This window comes from Chinchilla lanigera, unplaced genomic scaffold (genome assembly GCF_000276665.1).
Source record: "Chinchilla lanigera isolate Chin_1 unplaced genomic scaffold, ChiLan1.0 scaffold00007, whole genome shotgun sequence".
NCBI lineage: Eukaryota > Metazoa > Chordata > Mammalia > Rodentia > Chinchillidae > Chinchilla > Chinchilla lanigera.
The window spans coordinates 2,198,846-2,211,745 of record NW_004955408.1 but is presented as its reverse complement, the minus strand read 5'-3'; the positions used below and the strand labels follow the sequence as shown (position 1 = coordinate 2,211,745).

The 12,900-nt window shown below is 45.1% G+C and overlaps 1 protein-coding gene across 2 annotated transcripts in view; it reads left to right on the top strand.

The window, feature by feature from the left end:
* Nucleotides 1-12,894, top strand: part of LOC102012740 (interferon-inducible GTPase 1-like) — a 78,088-nt gene extending 65,194 nt beyond the window's left edge. Inside the window, exons 7-8 of one of the 2 annotated variants that reach the window (XM_013508115.1) lie at nucleotides 10,592-10,615; nucleotides 11,622-12,894. In XM_013508115.1, coding sequence (XP_013363569.1) covers nucleotides 10,592-10,615; nucleotides 11,622-12,887 — 1,290 coding nt within the window. In that variant the 3' untranslated portion in view covers nucleotides 12,888-12,894. Of the gene's footprint in view, nucleotides 1-7,335; nucleotides 7,508-10,591; nucleotides 10,616-11,591 lie in introns of those variants that run through there. The other variant, XM_005376044.2, reaches the window with a different exon arrangement.
* The last annotated feature ends 6 nt before the right edge of the window (nucleotides 12,895-12,900 follow it).

The window sequence follows — 12,900 nt, the reverse complement described above, 5'->3', positions numbered from 1 at the left end:
CGGGGTCTTTGTTCTCGCGTCCTGGCCTCCGGGATTGGGTGCCCAAATTTTTCAATACAAGCATTGACTAGTTGTAAGGACGCCTGCCCCAGCAACATTCCGGATAGTCAATACATAAACAAACATGCTGCCAGAGCGATGCTCAGGGGAAACTGTTAGGTGGTCAGAGGTAGGGAAAATTCCAGGCTGTCCAGAGTAATTTTGGCCCAAGTGTAAGTAGGAGAAGGAGTACACCCTACAGCACGAGGGTGGGTCATCCATGCAAGAGAGAACAGAGTGCAAAAAACTCAGTGGCGACTCCTTTTAGTGTCACCCAGTCCTCTGGCTGAAGTCAGGTCTGGGCCATGCTACCAAAATCCTGCCTAGGTTCTTATGAGAAGGCCCATCTGCAGGGCTTTGGGAGCTGTTGTGCACATATGTCCTGGGATTGTGTAATTAACAGCCCACACCTGCTTCCCCAGCCATTTTTGCGATACCTTGATCTCCTGCCTCAGTGACAGCTATTTAACATATCACCCTGAAGTGCCCCTAGTCCCACGTTGCCTCACAACCTGTACCCCAACTCTCACCACTCTGAGATTGGACCTCACATAAAGCCTGTTCATAGCCCTTCTGCGGGTCTTCGGTTAGGTGTAATATATAAGGGAAGGGACACACATACAGTGCAAAGTATTATAAAACTGTATTTGCCATTAATTTTTTCACATAATTCCTGCATCACCTGTCTTACTTTTTCTCATTTCTGAGACAGAATAATTGATGTCCATAGTTAAAGAAGGACAAGTTTATTTAGTGCACAGTTTGTAAAGCTTTCAGTCCATTATTGGCTGGTTCCAAGGCAGGTCATGGTGGGCAGATAGTAGGAAAGCAAGCAAGCAAGCAACAAGAAACAGAGGGGCTGGGGATATAGCTCAGCGGCACAAGCCCCTGCCTAGCAAATGCAAGGTCCTGAGCTTGATTCCCAGTACCCCTCCAAGAAAAAGAGAGAGAAGAGAGAAATGGAGTTACTGCTGTGACTACTCCTGACCATCTGCATCAGAAGCCTTTGGTACTAGCTTGTGAGAAGAGTTTGAAAAGCTTCAGAGATGCCAGCTGAAAAAGCAAACCTGGAATGTCTGAAGCTGAATTTCAGGGAGATTCTTGTCAGAGCTCAGAAAACCAGAAGACTGATAGAAAGACTGAAAATAGAAGGAGGGCTCTTCCCTGGTCCAGGCGCTCAAGTGTTCAATATGAGCTCCAGGCTGAGAGTCCAGAGCTTACTAGACCTGTTGTTTCTGTGACATTTTACTGCAGGCTGCAAAGGATCCTCAAAGAAGTGCAAGCCACGCAATGTGACCTCCAAGGATGTAGCTGTGAGCTTCACCTTGGCAGAGTGGGCTTGGCCAAATCCATCCCAGAAGAAGCTCTATAGATGTGTGATGTGGGAAACATTTATGAGCATTAATGCTATCACAAGTACATGGGATAACGGGCAAGTTGAAGGAGAGAACAAAAATTGCTCAAGAAATCTAAGATATGATGCGGTCAAGCATTTGAGATTTGAGGAGCAGCTGTACAAATGTCAAGAACATGGAAAAGCCTGCAGTGATTTCCTGTCCTTTCCGAAGTACAAAATGAGAAAGACTGTGGAAACACCCTATCAATATGGGCAGTGTGGGGATGCCACATCTGATCTTAGTGAATGAACTCACCCTGGAGGGAAACTTTTGTAGGCAGCACTGAACTTTGGGGATACAGCTGTGAACTACACAACAGAGGAATGGACCTTGCTGAATGTGTCGTAGGAGGAGCTCTACCGACACGAGATGTGGGAAACATTTATGAATATCACTGCTATAGGAAGAACATAGGATACCAGCAAATTGAACAAGAGCGTAAAAATTGCTGAAGGAATCCAAGAAGTGGAGAGGGAGAAAAATGCTATCAATATGAAGCTTGGAAACAACAGGAAGAATTACTCATTTGGACTCCAGACGCTAATGTAGACATGCAGCAAGCTACCTTAAAACCACTGGAAGCCTTCCTTGTAGAAAGCCCCTGACTGGGCAATTGATCCTCAGTGTGCCCATCATAGCGTATGCTTGACTGAATCCAGATGACTATTTAGGATGCGAAGAGAAGCTGTGTAAATGTAATGACCATGGAAAAACTTGCACTGATACTCAGTTCTTTCAAAAGCATGGAATGAGAAAGATTGGAGAGAAACCCTATCAATATGAACACTGCTGGAAAGTCTCCTCTGATCTTAGGGAAAAAACTTACCCAGAAGAGAAGATGATTTTAGGTAAGAAAAGTAGGAAAGCCTCCAGCACACCCAATGCTCTTCAAATGCATGAAAGAAATGATAGTGGGGGAAATCTGTGTGTACGCAAAAAATGTCGGAAAACTTTCATTCGTCATACCGTATTCAAATACATGAAAGAAAACATGCTAAAGAGAAGGTATGTGTGTGTGTGTGTGTGTATGACATACCTGAAAGCACTAGCTCATAAAAATTCCTTTTATAGACATAAAAGAATTTACACTGAGAAGAAACAACCTGTATGGAGCAAATGTGAGAAAGCATTCATTTCACAGAGTTCTGATAAAATACATGAAAATAAACATACAGGTTGAAATCCTATGTTTGCAAGCAATGTAGAAAAGAATTCACTGATAACGCGACATATTATGGACACAAGATCACATATGGGTGAGAAACCTTATGTATGTAAGGAATGTGGGAAAGTATTCAGCACACAGTCAAAGATACAAACTGTTCACACTAGGACAAACACTATGTATGTGAACAGTGTGAGAAAGGATTCACTACACAGCATTATTGTAAAGTTTATGCAATAAATGACACCAGGAGGCAATCCTATGTATGCAAGGAATGCGGGAAAACATTCACTACACAGAGTAGTTACAAAATACATGAAAAATAATCACACGGATAACAAACCCTATGTATGTAAGCAATGTTCAAAAGGATTTACTGATAATTCCACATGTCAGAGACATACAAGATCCCACGCTAGTGAAAAACCATATGTATGTAAGTAATGCGGAAAAGGATTTGCCGATAGCTCCACATATCATAGACACACAAGATCCCACACTGGTGAGAAATCCTATGTATGTAAGCAATGTGGGAAATCATTCACCAGTGGATGCAGTCATTGTCAAAGGCATGAAAGAGTTCACACTGGGCAGAGGCCCTTGTATGCAAACAATGTGGAAAATCTTTCAACCAACGAACTAATTGTCATATACATGAAAGAATTCACAATGAGGAGAGACCCTATGTATGTAAGCAATGTGTAAAAGGATTTCCTGATAATTCCACACATCGTAGACAAGGAATACCCAACACTGGGGAGAAGCTCTATGTATATAAGCAATGTGGGAAAGCTCTAACCACATGCAGTCACTGATGAAGACATGAAAGTATGCACAGTGGGAAGAAGCCCTATGTGTGTGTGTGAACAATGTAGGAAAGCACATACTAGACAAAAATATTTTCAAATACATGAAAGATGTCACACAGAGGAGAAATGCTGTGTGTATCAGTAATGTGGGAAATCTTCAGCCCACAGAGTACTTGTTAAACACATGAATGAATTTACTGGGAACAAAACCTGTATACATAAGCAATGTGGGAAACATTCACTACACAAGAGTGCCATCCAATAAATGAAAGAATGCATACCATGGCAAAACATATATACGTAGGCAGTGTGGGAAAAGATTTGATGCAGCTCTTCATTTTGTAGACATAAAAGAACTCACATGAGGGAGTAACTCGGTTTGCAAGAAGTGCTCAAAAAAATTCAGCTGATAGAGTCTAAATACTTGAACAAGGTCACACTTAGGTAGAAAGCCTGTGGAAGCAGAGTGAGAAAGCACGTGTCATATACAGGTATTGTCCAAATTGTAAGGAAGTCATCCTGGAGAAAACCTACATATGTAAGTCTATGTTGAAAATTCTGTGAAAACTACTCACATAAAGTAAACCTATAGAAATAAGATGAAAATTCTGATGTCAACATTTACTCTTTAATTTTCCAGAAAACACATTCCCAGATGGAGATAACCTAAGGTGTATTTATTCTGCATCTTTCAATAAATGACTTGTAATTATCTGATCTATGCATTTGGGCACTTTAGCGTTAAAATATTGAGTTGACATAATCATATCATTTTGTTTATGCCAGAGTTTTTGAGCTTAACTTAGTGTGTCTCCTAATTAAATTAGGTGAATTTACGTGTAGTTTTTACTTCCAAATAGGGTTAGCAGTTAGGTGTAATCATTTTGTTTTGATCTTACAACTGGGAGGAATACACCACTAAAAAGTAAACTTTATAGTTTTATAATTGTTATTGTGGTCCAATACTTCCGATTTAAATGTTGTTGGTGTGCTTACTCCACATTCTGTGTAACAAAAGATATTTTTGAATTTGATGTAATCTTTGGTGGAGAGAGGGAGATTTGGGACCATGGTTTTGATGAAGGTCAATTGTTTTCACACAACTTCTATATTGCAAACATTATGTTTTTCAGTATCTGACAAGACACCTGCATATATCCCAGGATAATTGTATACTATATCAAGCACATACTTCTGTCTAGTTTGCTTTCATATTGGAGTCAATATTATGACTTACTTAAATTTTACATTTTCTTACCATCCAAAAAAAGAAAAAAAAAAAAGAAGGATGCTGCCTATAGAGTAGGCTCAAGAGGTTTCCGTTGGGAAGAAGGACTGCATTGGCTGCTGGACTCCAGAACATGTGTGCTATACCTTGGCAGAATGTTTGTCTGCATTTTGCTCGTGTCCAGTGACTTTGCCAGAGACTGAGATTAAGGATGGCAGACTAATTCATCTGCAGAAGAAATGGCAGCACAATCTAATTTTGAGGCAGTGACACGGCTACTGTTAGGGGCTTTAGCCAGACTATGTGGAGAATCCAGGGAAAAGATCCCAGGAGAATGATTTAAAACATTCTCAAGTTGGCCAGAAAGAAAATCCCAGTAAATTCTAGATAGAGCAGAGGACAAGGTTGCTGAGAAGGAACAAGACAATGGAAAAGATGGCTTGAGGGCATCACAAGAAATGGCAGGACTTTATCCTTTGCTTTGAGAGCAAAGCCCAAGGGCACCAAGTTCCAGAAGGCTGGCAACCTAGAGAATTTGACCTTGGAATTGGGTGGCGAATGCTCGGCCACCCAGGCCCTCGACCCCTATGCCGAAGGAGAAGAAAGCCTGGCTACTGCTCCAGCTGGGGGCAGAGTCTGGCACCATCCACACGGTGCAGGTTTTCAGTGCATGCAGAATGCAAGAACTGTGGGGTGAGGAAGGCTTCCATACAGATTTCAGGAGACCTAGGAGTGCCGGCAGCGTGCCCCGGGAAGGCAGTGTGTGAAGCTGTGAGCGTGGAGCTGAAAGTGCAGTGGAGACCCTAAGGGTTTTGAGAAGCCAGGAACATGGATCATCTGAGGCAAACTGCAAGCAGGAAACAGAGACAGCTCAAGAGAGAAGCCATGGAAGCCACAACCACCAGCAGTGCTATTGGGGAAGAGCCTTCCAATCCTTTTGGAGCTCTCATCTTGCCCCAGATTGCCTCTCCTACTGCACATGGAACTACAGCACTTAGTGTGTGCCCTGCTGGATTTTGGTCTTGCTTTGTTCACATTCTTGCGACAACCGTGTTTGTAACTTTTGGGATGGAAATGTGTCTCTTCGGCCACTGACGGTTGAAAGTGTTTAACCTTCTTTTCCTTTGTAAGGGACTCACAGCTAAGAGTTTGCCTTAAATCTCAGAGGAGACTTTTGACTTGTACTTTTGAGCTATGTTGAAACTGTTAGGACTTTGGCAACACTTGGAGATGGACTAAACCAGTTTGCATAAAGGCATGCGCATGAGTCCTGGGGGCGCAAGGGCAGAATGTTATGCCTTGTGTCTAAGAACTCCCCCAAAGCATCATATACTCATAGGTAGGGCTTTTCAGTGGTGGCTGGATCTAGAGTGTGTGGTGCTGGAATTGGAGGTGCATGATTACTTAATAAGTCCACTGCTTGGTTTAGCATAGTACTGGATAGGACTAAAGATATAAGGGACAGAAAGAGAGTTGTCTCTTCCTAGCGTTGCTTCTTTGCTTGTTTTGCTGCCTTCCTCCCAACATGAACTGATTCTACACTGCCATGCCCTTCTGCCATGCCACCATGTCCTGGAATCAACCAATCATGGACTGAAAGCTTTACAAACTCTGAGCTCAATAAACCTTGCCTCCTTAAACATCGGATGTAGGGTGTTTTGTCTCAGCAATGAGAAAAAGTAACTAAGACACCTCGCCATTCCATCTTCTCATTCACAAAGTTCCTTGGAGTCACTCAGCTGCTTTACAATGTCCAAATGGCCGTGCTCCACATGTGTAAGCAATTACAATGACACTGCAGCCCAGGAGGGAGGATAGAGGAGGTGAAAAGAGGATAAAAAGGAGATAAGAAAATCAAGATTTTCAGAATTGTACTTTTGGGGCACCAGGTCTCCCTGGATCTGTCAGGCTGAGGAATGCACCCTATGCTGGGAGGGCCAGGTGCCTGCTCCCCTGGGAGAGGCTGTGGAATCTCTGTGTTTCCCCAAACCCTGCCCTGTGTGAGCCCTTTACACTCACACCAGAGTGAGGACAGCACTTGCCAGATGTCAGTGAGTTACTCTAGTGAATAGCAGAATTTGAGCCCTTTATTTATGTTGTCTTCTTACCTAGAGGCTCAAGAATGGCCTCAAGCCCATAATGAGTTAAAAAAAAAAAAAATGACATTCCTAATCCTGGAAATTCCAAGGCTTTCTGAAGTTCTGCTCCTGGGCTCAAGGTCACAGCCCACCACTGCTACTTATTTGTGCTCACTGCGTTGCAGTCTGGTCTGTGGGAGCGCCCTGGAAGGCCATGAGTGGCATCAGCCCAGTACTCAGCTTGAGTTGTGGACGTGCTGGTTCAGGTCCCCTGGTCTGAAGTCTCGAGTCTGGTCAGAGTGACTAGTTTTCAGTCACCAGAACACCCTGATCTGGAGTATACTGCACTCCCCTCACTGGTCACCAGAAAAGCAAGCAGGGAAAACAGCCACGGTGCTTCTCAATTTCAGTGCTCGGCAATGGCTGTGTTTCCTGGAAGAGAAGCTTCCAGAGCTTCAGTTTCACTTTCCTGAGCCTGGATATTCTGTGTTGTGCACTTTGGGTACCTTGCTTCCCTGCTGCTGTCCAGATTCCTATGGGAGGAGGGTAGAGCCAAAAACTATTTAAATCCTCAGAGCTCCTCACACACGGTGCAGTACTTTTTGGTGAAGGTCAGCAGAGTTTTCCTCTGTGCTCACCACCCAAGCCCGACCTGCACTGCCTACAGAAGACGGGTGCGGGCAGAGCGAGTTCTGTACCTGGGCTTCACCACGCCCAGCACATTCAGCTCTTCTAGCAGAACTTTAGGAGCTCAACTCTGACACCAGAAATCTGTTTTCTCTAAGAAACTGGTGAGTGACAAAATATTTTGGAATTCATGGACAATATTAGAATTAATACAATTAATATTACTAGAATTAATACTTTAGAATAAATATTTTAGAATTAACAGAATTAATACTTTAGAATTGATAGGTTACTGGGTCAGAGGGTGGAAGAAACTAGATGCTGGATTTGGGTGTGAGGGATTTGCGAGCTGAGGAGGGGGTGGTGCATGGATGCCATAAACTACTCAGACAACTTGGGCATCTGGACGCTTTCAGAGGTCAGTCACAGACAAACTTTCCCCCTCGCACTGCTGAAGGATCCTCTGAAAGACAGCAGGGTCAGTGGACAGGGTCCTTCACAGAGAACTTCTGACATCACACACCCCCGACCTCACATCTAAACACCCAAGCAGGTCCACCATCAAACCAGAGGGCCTGAGGGGACCGTTGGCCCTGTTCTGACCCTGTGTGCACCGCTCCCCAGCAAATGCTGGCTTTTGCCTTTGCCTCTTCCAGATGAGCTCTGCGCTTGCAGGGGGATTCACCTTGGATCTCAGCCCTGATCTTCATTTGCTAAGGATTAGGTCACAGTTCGCTCACAGCTGGTCAGTGTCCTTGATCCTCCATCTGAAAGTGAGAACCACTGCAACAGTCTTGAAGAGCCATGAGCATGAGCCGAGGATTTCTGTGTTGATATTCACCTGCGGTCCTTGATGGATCCTGCTCACTTGCTCCTCTGTCTCTCCTGCTCACACCCTGTGAGTGCACTGGATGGCTCAAGGACGAGGAGACAGGCATCTGGGAAAGGGCTCTGCCCAGCTATCACAGATTAATTGTTGAGAAGAAAGTCGTGTTTAACAGCACTGTACTTAAACCAGGAGGTGATGTGTGAGATTAAGACTGGATAATAGGCATGGGCTCTGTGTGGTTGAAATTTTCTTGGGACCCAGATTTGGAGGCCCTCATGTGTCCTCTCCCGTTCCTGTCACTGGTCCCCACTCTCTTTATCTGCTCAGTTCCTCAGCACCCGTCTCAGCAGACATTTCTACACCCTCTGAGGGGTCCCCCACCCCTACGTCCTCTGAAAATACCCCGGGGTCAAGTAGCAGGTGTTGCGGCTGTGATCGGGTCCTCTCTGAGGTCCTGGCTAGCTGTGGCTGTCCCGTTCTTAGGCTTACTGATTCTATACTTTAAAACAGCTTGTTTCCCAAAGGAGCTCCAGAGTGGGCTGCTTTCTACACAGCAAGGAGATGCCTTTTCAGCTGCCAGATGCCCAAGGTTCGCCCTCTCATTTACGTGAAGGAAAGTCCTGCCGTGCCCCAGCACTAACACCATGCCCCTTAGTGGCTAATGGATCCCTCACCCGCTTGGGGAACCAGGCAGGCCTCCCCCCTTCTGCTTTCTATGGAGAATGCTTGCATCCCTGGTCATGGACACCACACCAGATCCAGAATACCCACTTAGAAAAGTTCTTTCTCAAGCTTTTCTTGCTATCTCCTGTCCTCCTGGGCTATGGAAGGTGACTGCCAGGAGGCCTCTGAAGGAGGGAGCCGATCCTTTACTGGTGCCAAGTGCGCCACTTCAACCTGTCTTCTGCCTGGACGTGATCTTGGCTCTGGCTATAAAGCATCTATCTTTCTGAGAGATTTGGGGTAAAGTACTTCCACATCCTTCATTCTATTTAGTCCTGGGTTTATGATTCCTTCTTGTGCCTAGACTGCAGGGATATAGCCTTCTGTTGTTAAAGACGTGGAGGTACTGAGGACTCCAGAACCAGGTACATCCACTGCTGACATGAGGGAAGCTGACAGAGGGACCTCCTTGGCCGGCCTCCCTTCACAGAACACCCTCTCCTGCCCCTCCTGCAGCCTGTGCTCACACCTTGATTTCATCTGATGACTCTCTCTGCCCTGATCACTCCCCGAGTGGCTCCTCTCCCTGCCTGACTATTGGCCCTTTTACTACAAAGGCTGAAGTCTGCTGAGGAGTGGGCTCCCAGACAGGTGGCTGGTGCTTGGATGACCCATGTGGATACTCCCGCATGTTCTCCTTCTTCTTTGTATATTTATATTCTTTAGAGCAGTTTCAGTTTCAGAGAGAAGAGAAAAACAATCCATCCACCCGATCTCCTTACATACACATAGTCTATCCATTATCCACACCCTCCACCAGAGTGGTGCATTTGGGACAGCAGAGGAGCCCGGATGACACACAGTACCACCTAAAATCAATCATTTAGAGTTGGCTCTTGCTTGGTACACTCAAGGGTTGGACAAGTGTGTAATGCCTCCTGTGCAGACTGATCGCGTCATTGCAAGTATTCTCACCCCCCAAAACGTCCCCTATGTTGGGCCTTTTCACCACCCTTAATCCCCAACAAACACAGATATTTCAAGAATTTTCCATTACTTTGCCTTTTCCCAAACCTCACGGAATTGGAATCATACAGTAGGTAGTCTCTTGACTTCTTTCATTTACTAAAGTGCATTGGAGCTTTTGTTCCCTTCAAGTCTTCTCATGGCATAACGGCTTCTTCCTTTTTCTCACGGAGCTGTATTCCATTGTCCAGAGGCATGACGATTTCATAAGCCATTTACTTACTGTATAACAACCTTATTGTGTTCACAGTTTGGCATTCTGCAAAAAGCTTCTAGAAGCAGCAATGTCCAAGTTTTTCTGTGAACAAAGCTCTCAACTACTTTCTGTAAATATCAGGGACTGAATGGTAAGTTTATTTCCTTTTATAAAAACTGCCAAACTGTCTTCCAAAGAGGATTGCCATTTTGAATTCCTGCCTGGGATGGAGAACCATCCTGCTGTCCCGAATCCTGGCCAGCATGGGTTGTGGTCAGTGTTCAGACTGGTGCTGCTCCTACTGGCCTTAGTGGCTTCTCATCACTATTCTCATTTGTACTTTCCTCACTGCACCCTGGGTGGAGCGTATTTTTATGTGTACCTCTGCTCTGGTGAGATGTACGCTAACATCCTCGGTCTGCTTTTCACTCATGTTATTTGTTTTCTCTTTTGTCAGTTTTAAAGATCTTTGGGCGTTCTGTGCTATAGTCTTCTATCAGATGAGTGTTTGTAATTTAGAGACTGAACCCAGAGCCCTTGCACTCAGCTACCTGCCCAGTTCTTTTTAATTTTGTAGAGACAGGGCCTTGTTCAGTTTTCTACACTGAGCTTCTTCTTGTGATCTTTCTGCCTCAGCCTCCCCGCTATACACCGAATCCCTGTGCCAGCTTTACAGCCACATGCCACTGTATGCAGTTCCTTTGCAATTTTTTTTTTTTTTTTTTTACCAAAATATGGATCGGTCCTTCTATTTTCTTGATGCTGTCTTTCATAATTTTTAAAATTTTGACAAAGTCCACATTACCAATTATATCTTTCATGGATGGATTTCTGTTGTATCTCTCAACATCAACTCCATACCCCAGGTCATAAAATTTCACCTTTGTTAACTTCTTTCATGCTATGTTCAAGTCTATACCCCACCTTAATTTCTGTGAAGGTTGTACAAGGGTGTCTTGTTCTTCCTGCATTTCTTCTGAAAAGAACATCTTTGCTTCATTCTTTGCCATTCCACCTTAGACTAAGGTCAGAGGAGCACATTTAAGGACGTCCATTTCTGCACTCCACTCAGCTGCACTGGTCTGTCTGCCTATTCTTTCATGAGCATTGCACGTGCTGATGAGCACAGCTGTGTAGTTTGAAGCCAGGTGTTGGTGTCACACTCCAGGTGTGAAGTGCTTTGGTGCTGGTTCTACTGCTGCCCTTGGAGGTGGGCTGTCATATTCAAAGATTATTTTCCTAACACAGAAATAACAAAGCAATCTGAGCAAAGGGGAAGGAGGCACACCTGTTTCAATGGAAAATCAGACACCGAAATTAATGAAGAGTCTTCTAAAGGGGCAGGGTGGTCCAAGGCAAGGCAAGGGGCTGGGGAAGGGGCAACTCTGCACCAAGCCTGGACTCCTGGGGGCGCCCATGAGAAACTTTCCCGGTTATAGTGTGGGACCTGCACTGGGGTGCTGCAGGATCCTGACAGGAAATCGAGGCCTTTCCTGCTGTGTTAACCTGGACCTTGCCTGTGTTCTTCTTCTAGAGTCCTCGACTGCTCACAGCCATGGGTCAGTCGTTCTCCACAGACGCTAACACAGCGAGTGCTAACTCGGCCTCCAGCGTCAACCAGTATCTAAACAATTTCAAGACCGAAAGTAGAATCCTCTCTGAGGAAACCAGGGCCTTGATTCAGTATTTTCTGGAGAAAGGGGACTTTCCAAAAGCAGTTTCTACAGTTAACTCTGCACTGCAAAACATCGAGAATGCTCCCCTGAGCATTGCGGTGACCGGGGAGAGTGGAGCCGGAAAGTCCACTCTGATCAACGCCCTGCGGGGCATCGGGCATGAAGAGGAGGACTCAGCTGCCACTGGGGCTGTGGAGACCACCATGAAGAGAACCCAATATAAACACCCGAAGTTTCCCAATGTGTACATATGGGACCTGCCCGGCATTGGGACCACCAATTTTCCTCCCAAAAAATATCTGAAGGAAGTAAAGTTTGCTGAGTATGACTTTTTCCTGATCGTCTCTGCCACCCGTTTCAAATACAATGATGCAGAATTGGCCAAAGCCATTGCCAAAATGAAGAAGAACTTCTATTTTGTGCGAACAAAAATTGATAATGAATTAAACAGCGAAAAAAGAACTAAACCAAGAACCTTCAATAAGGAACAAGTCCTGGGAAAAATGCGAAAAAATTGTGAAACACAGTTGCAGGAAGCTCAAGTGACTGGTGCTCAAGTCTTCTTAGTCTCCAGCCTTGATGTGTCTGACTATGACTTCCCTGTGCTGGAGACCACACTTCTGAAGGACCTGCCTGCTCACAAGCGTCACATCTTCATGCTGAGCCTGCCCGCCCTTACAGAAGCCGCCATTGATCAGAAGAGAGATTCCCTGAAGCAGAAGATCTGGCTGGAAGCGCTGAAGGCCGGAGCATCCGCCACCATTCCCTTAATGGCCCTTTTCAGTGAAAGTGAAATAAAGAAGATGGAGCAGAGCTTGGCCCTGTACAGGTCTTCCTTTGGGCTGGATGATGAATCGCTAGAAAGGATGGCAGAGGATTTGAATGTGTCCCTGGAAGAGCTCAAGGCAAACCTTCAATCTCCTCACTTGCTGTTGGCTGAGGGTGATGAGTCCTTTGGGGAGAAGATGAAACAGATTGTTGAGAAGGTTTTAGCAGTCACTGGGGGCCTCATTGCCACTGGCCTATACTTTGGAAAGACCTTTTATTTGCAAAATTATTTCCTTGACGCTGTGGCAAGCGATGCAAAAGCTCTCCTTAAGAAAGAAGATCTTTTCCGTACCTCTGTAGGCTCTGTGGAGACTGACAGAAAATAGGGAAACTGAGGCA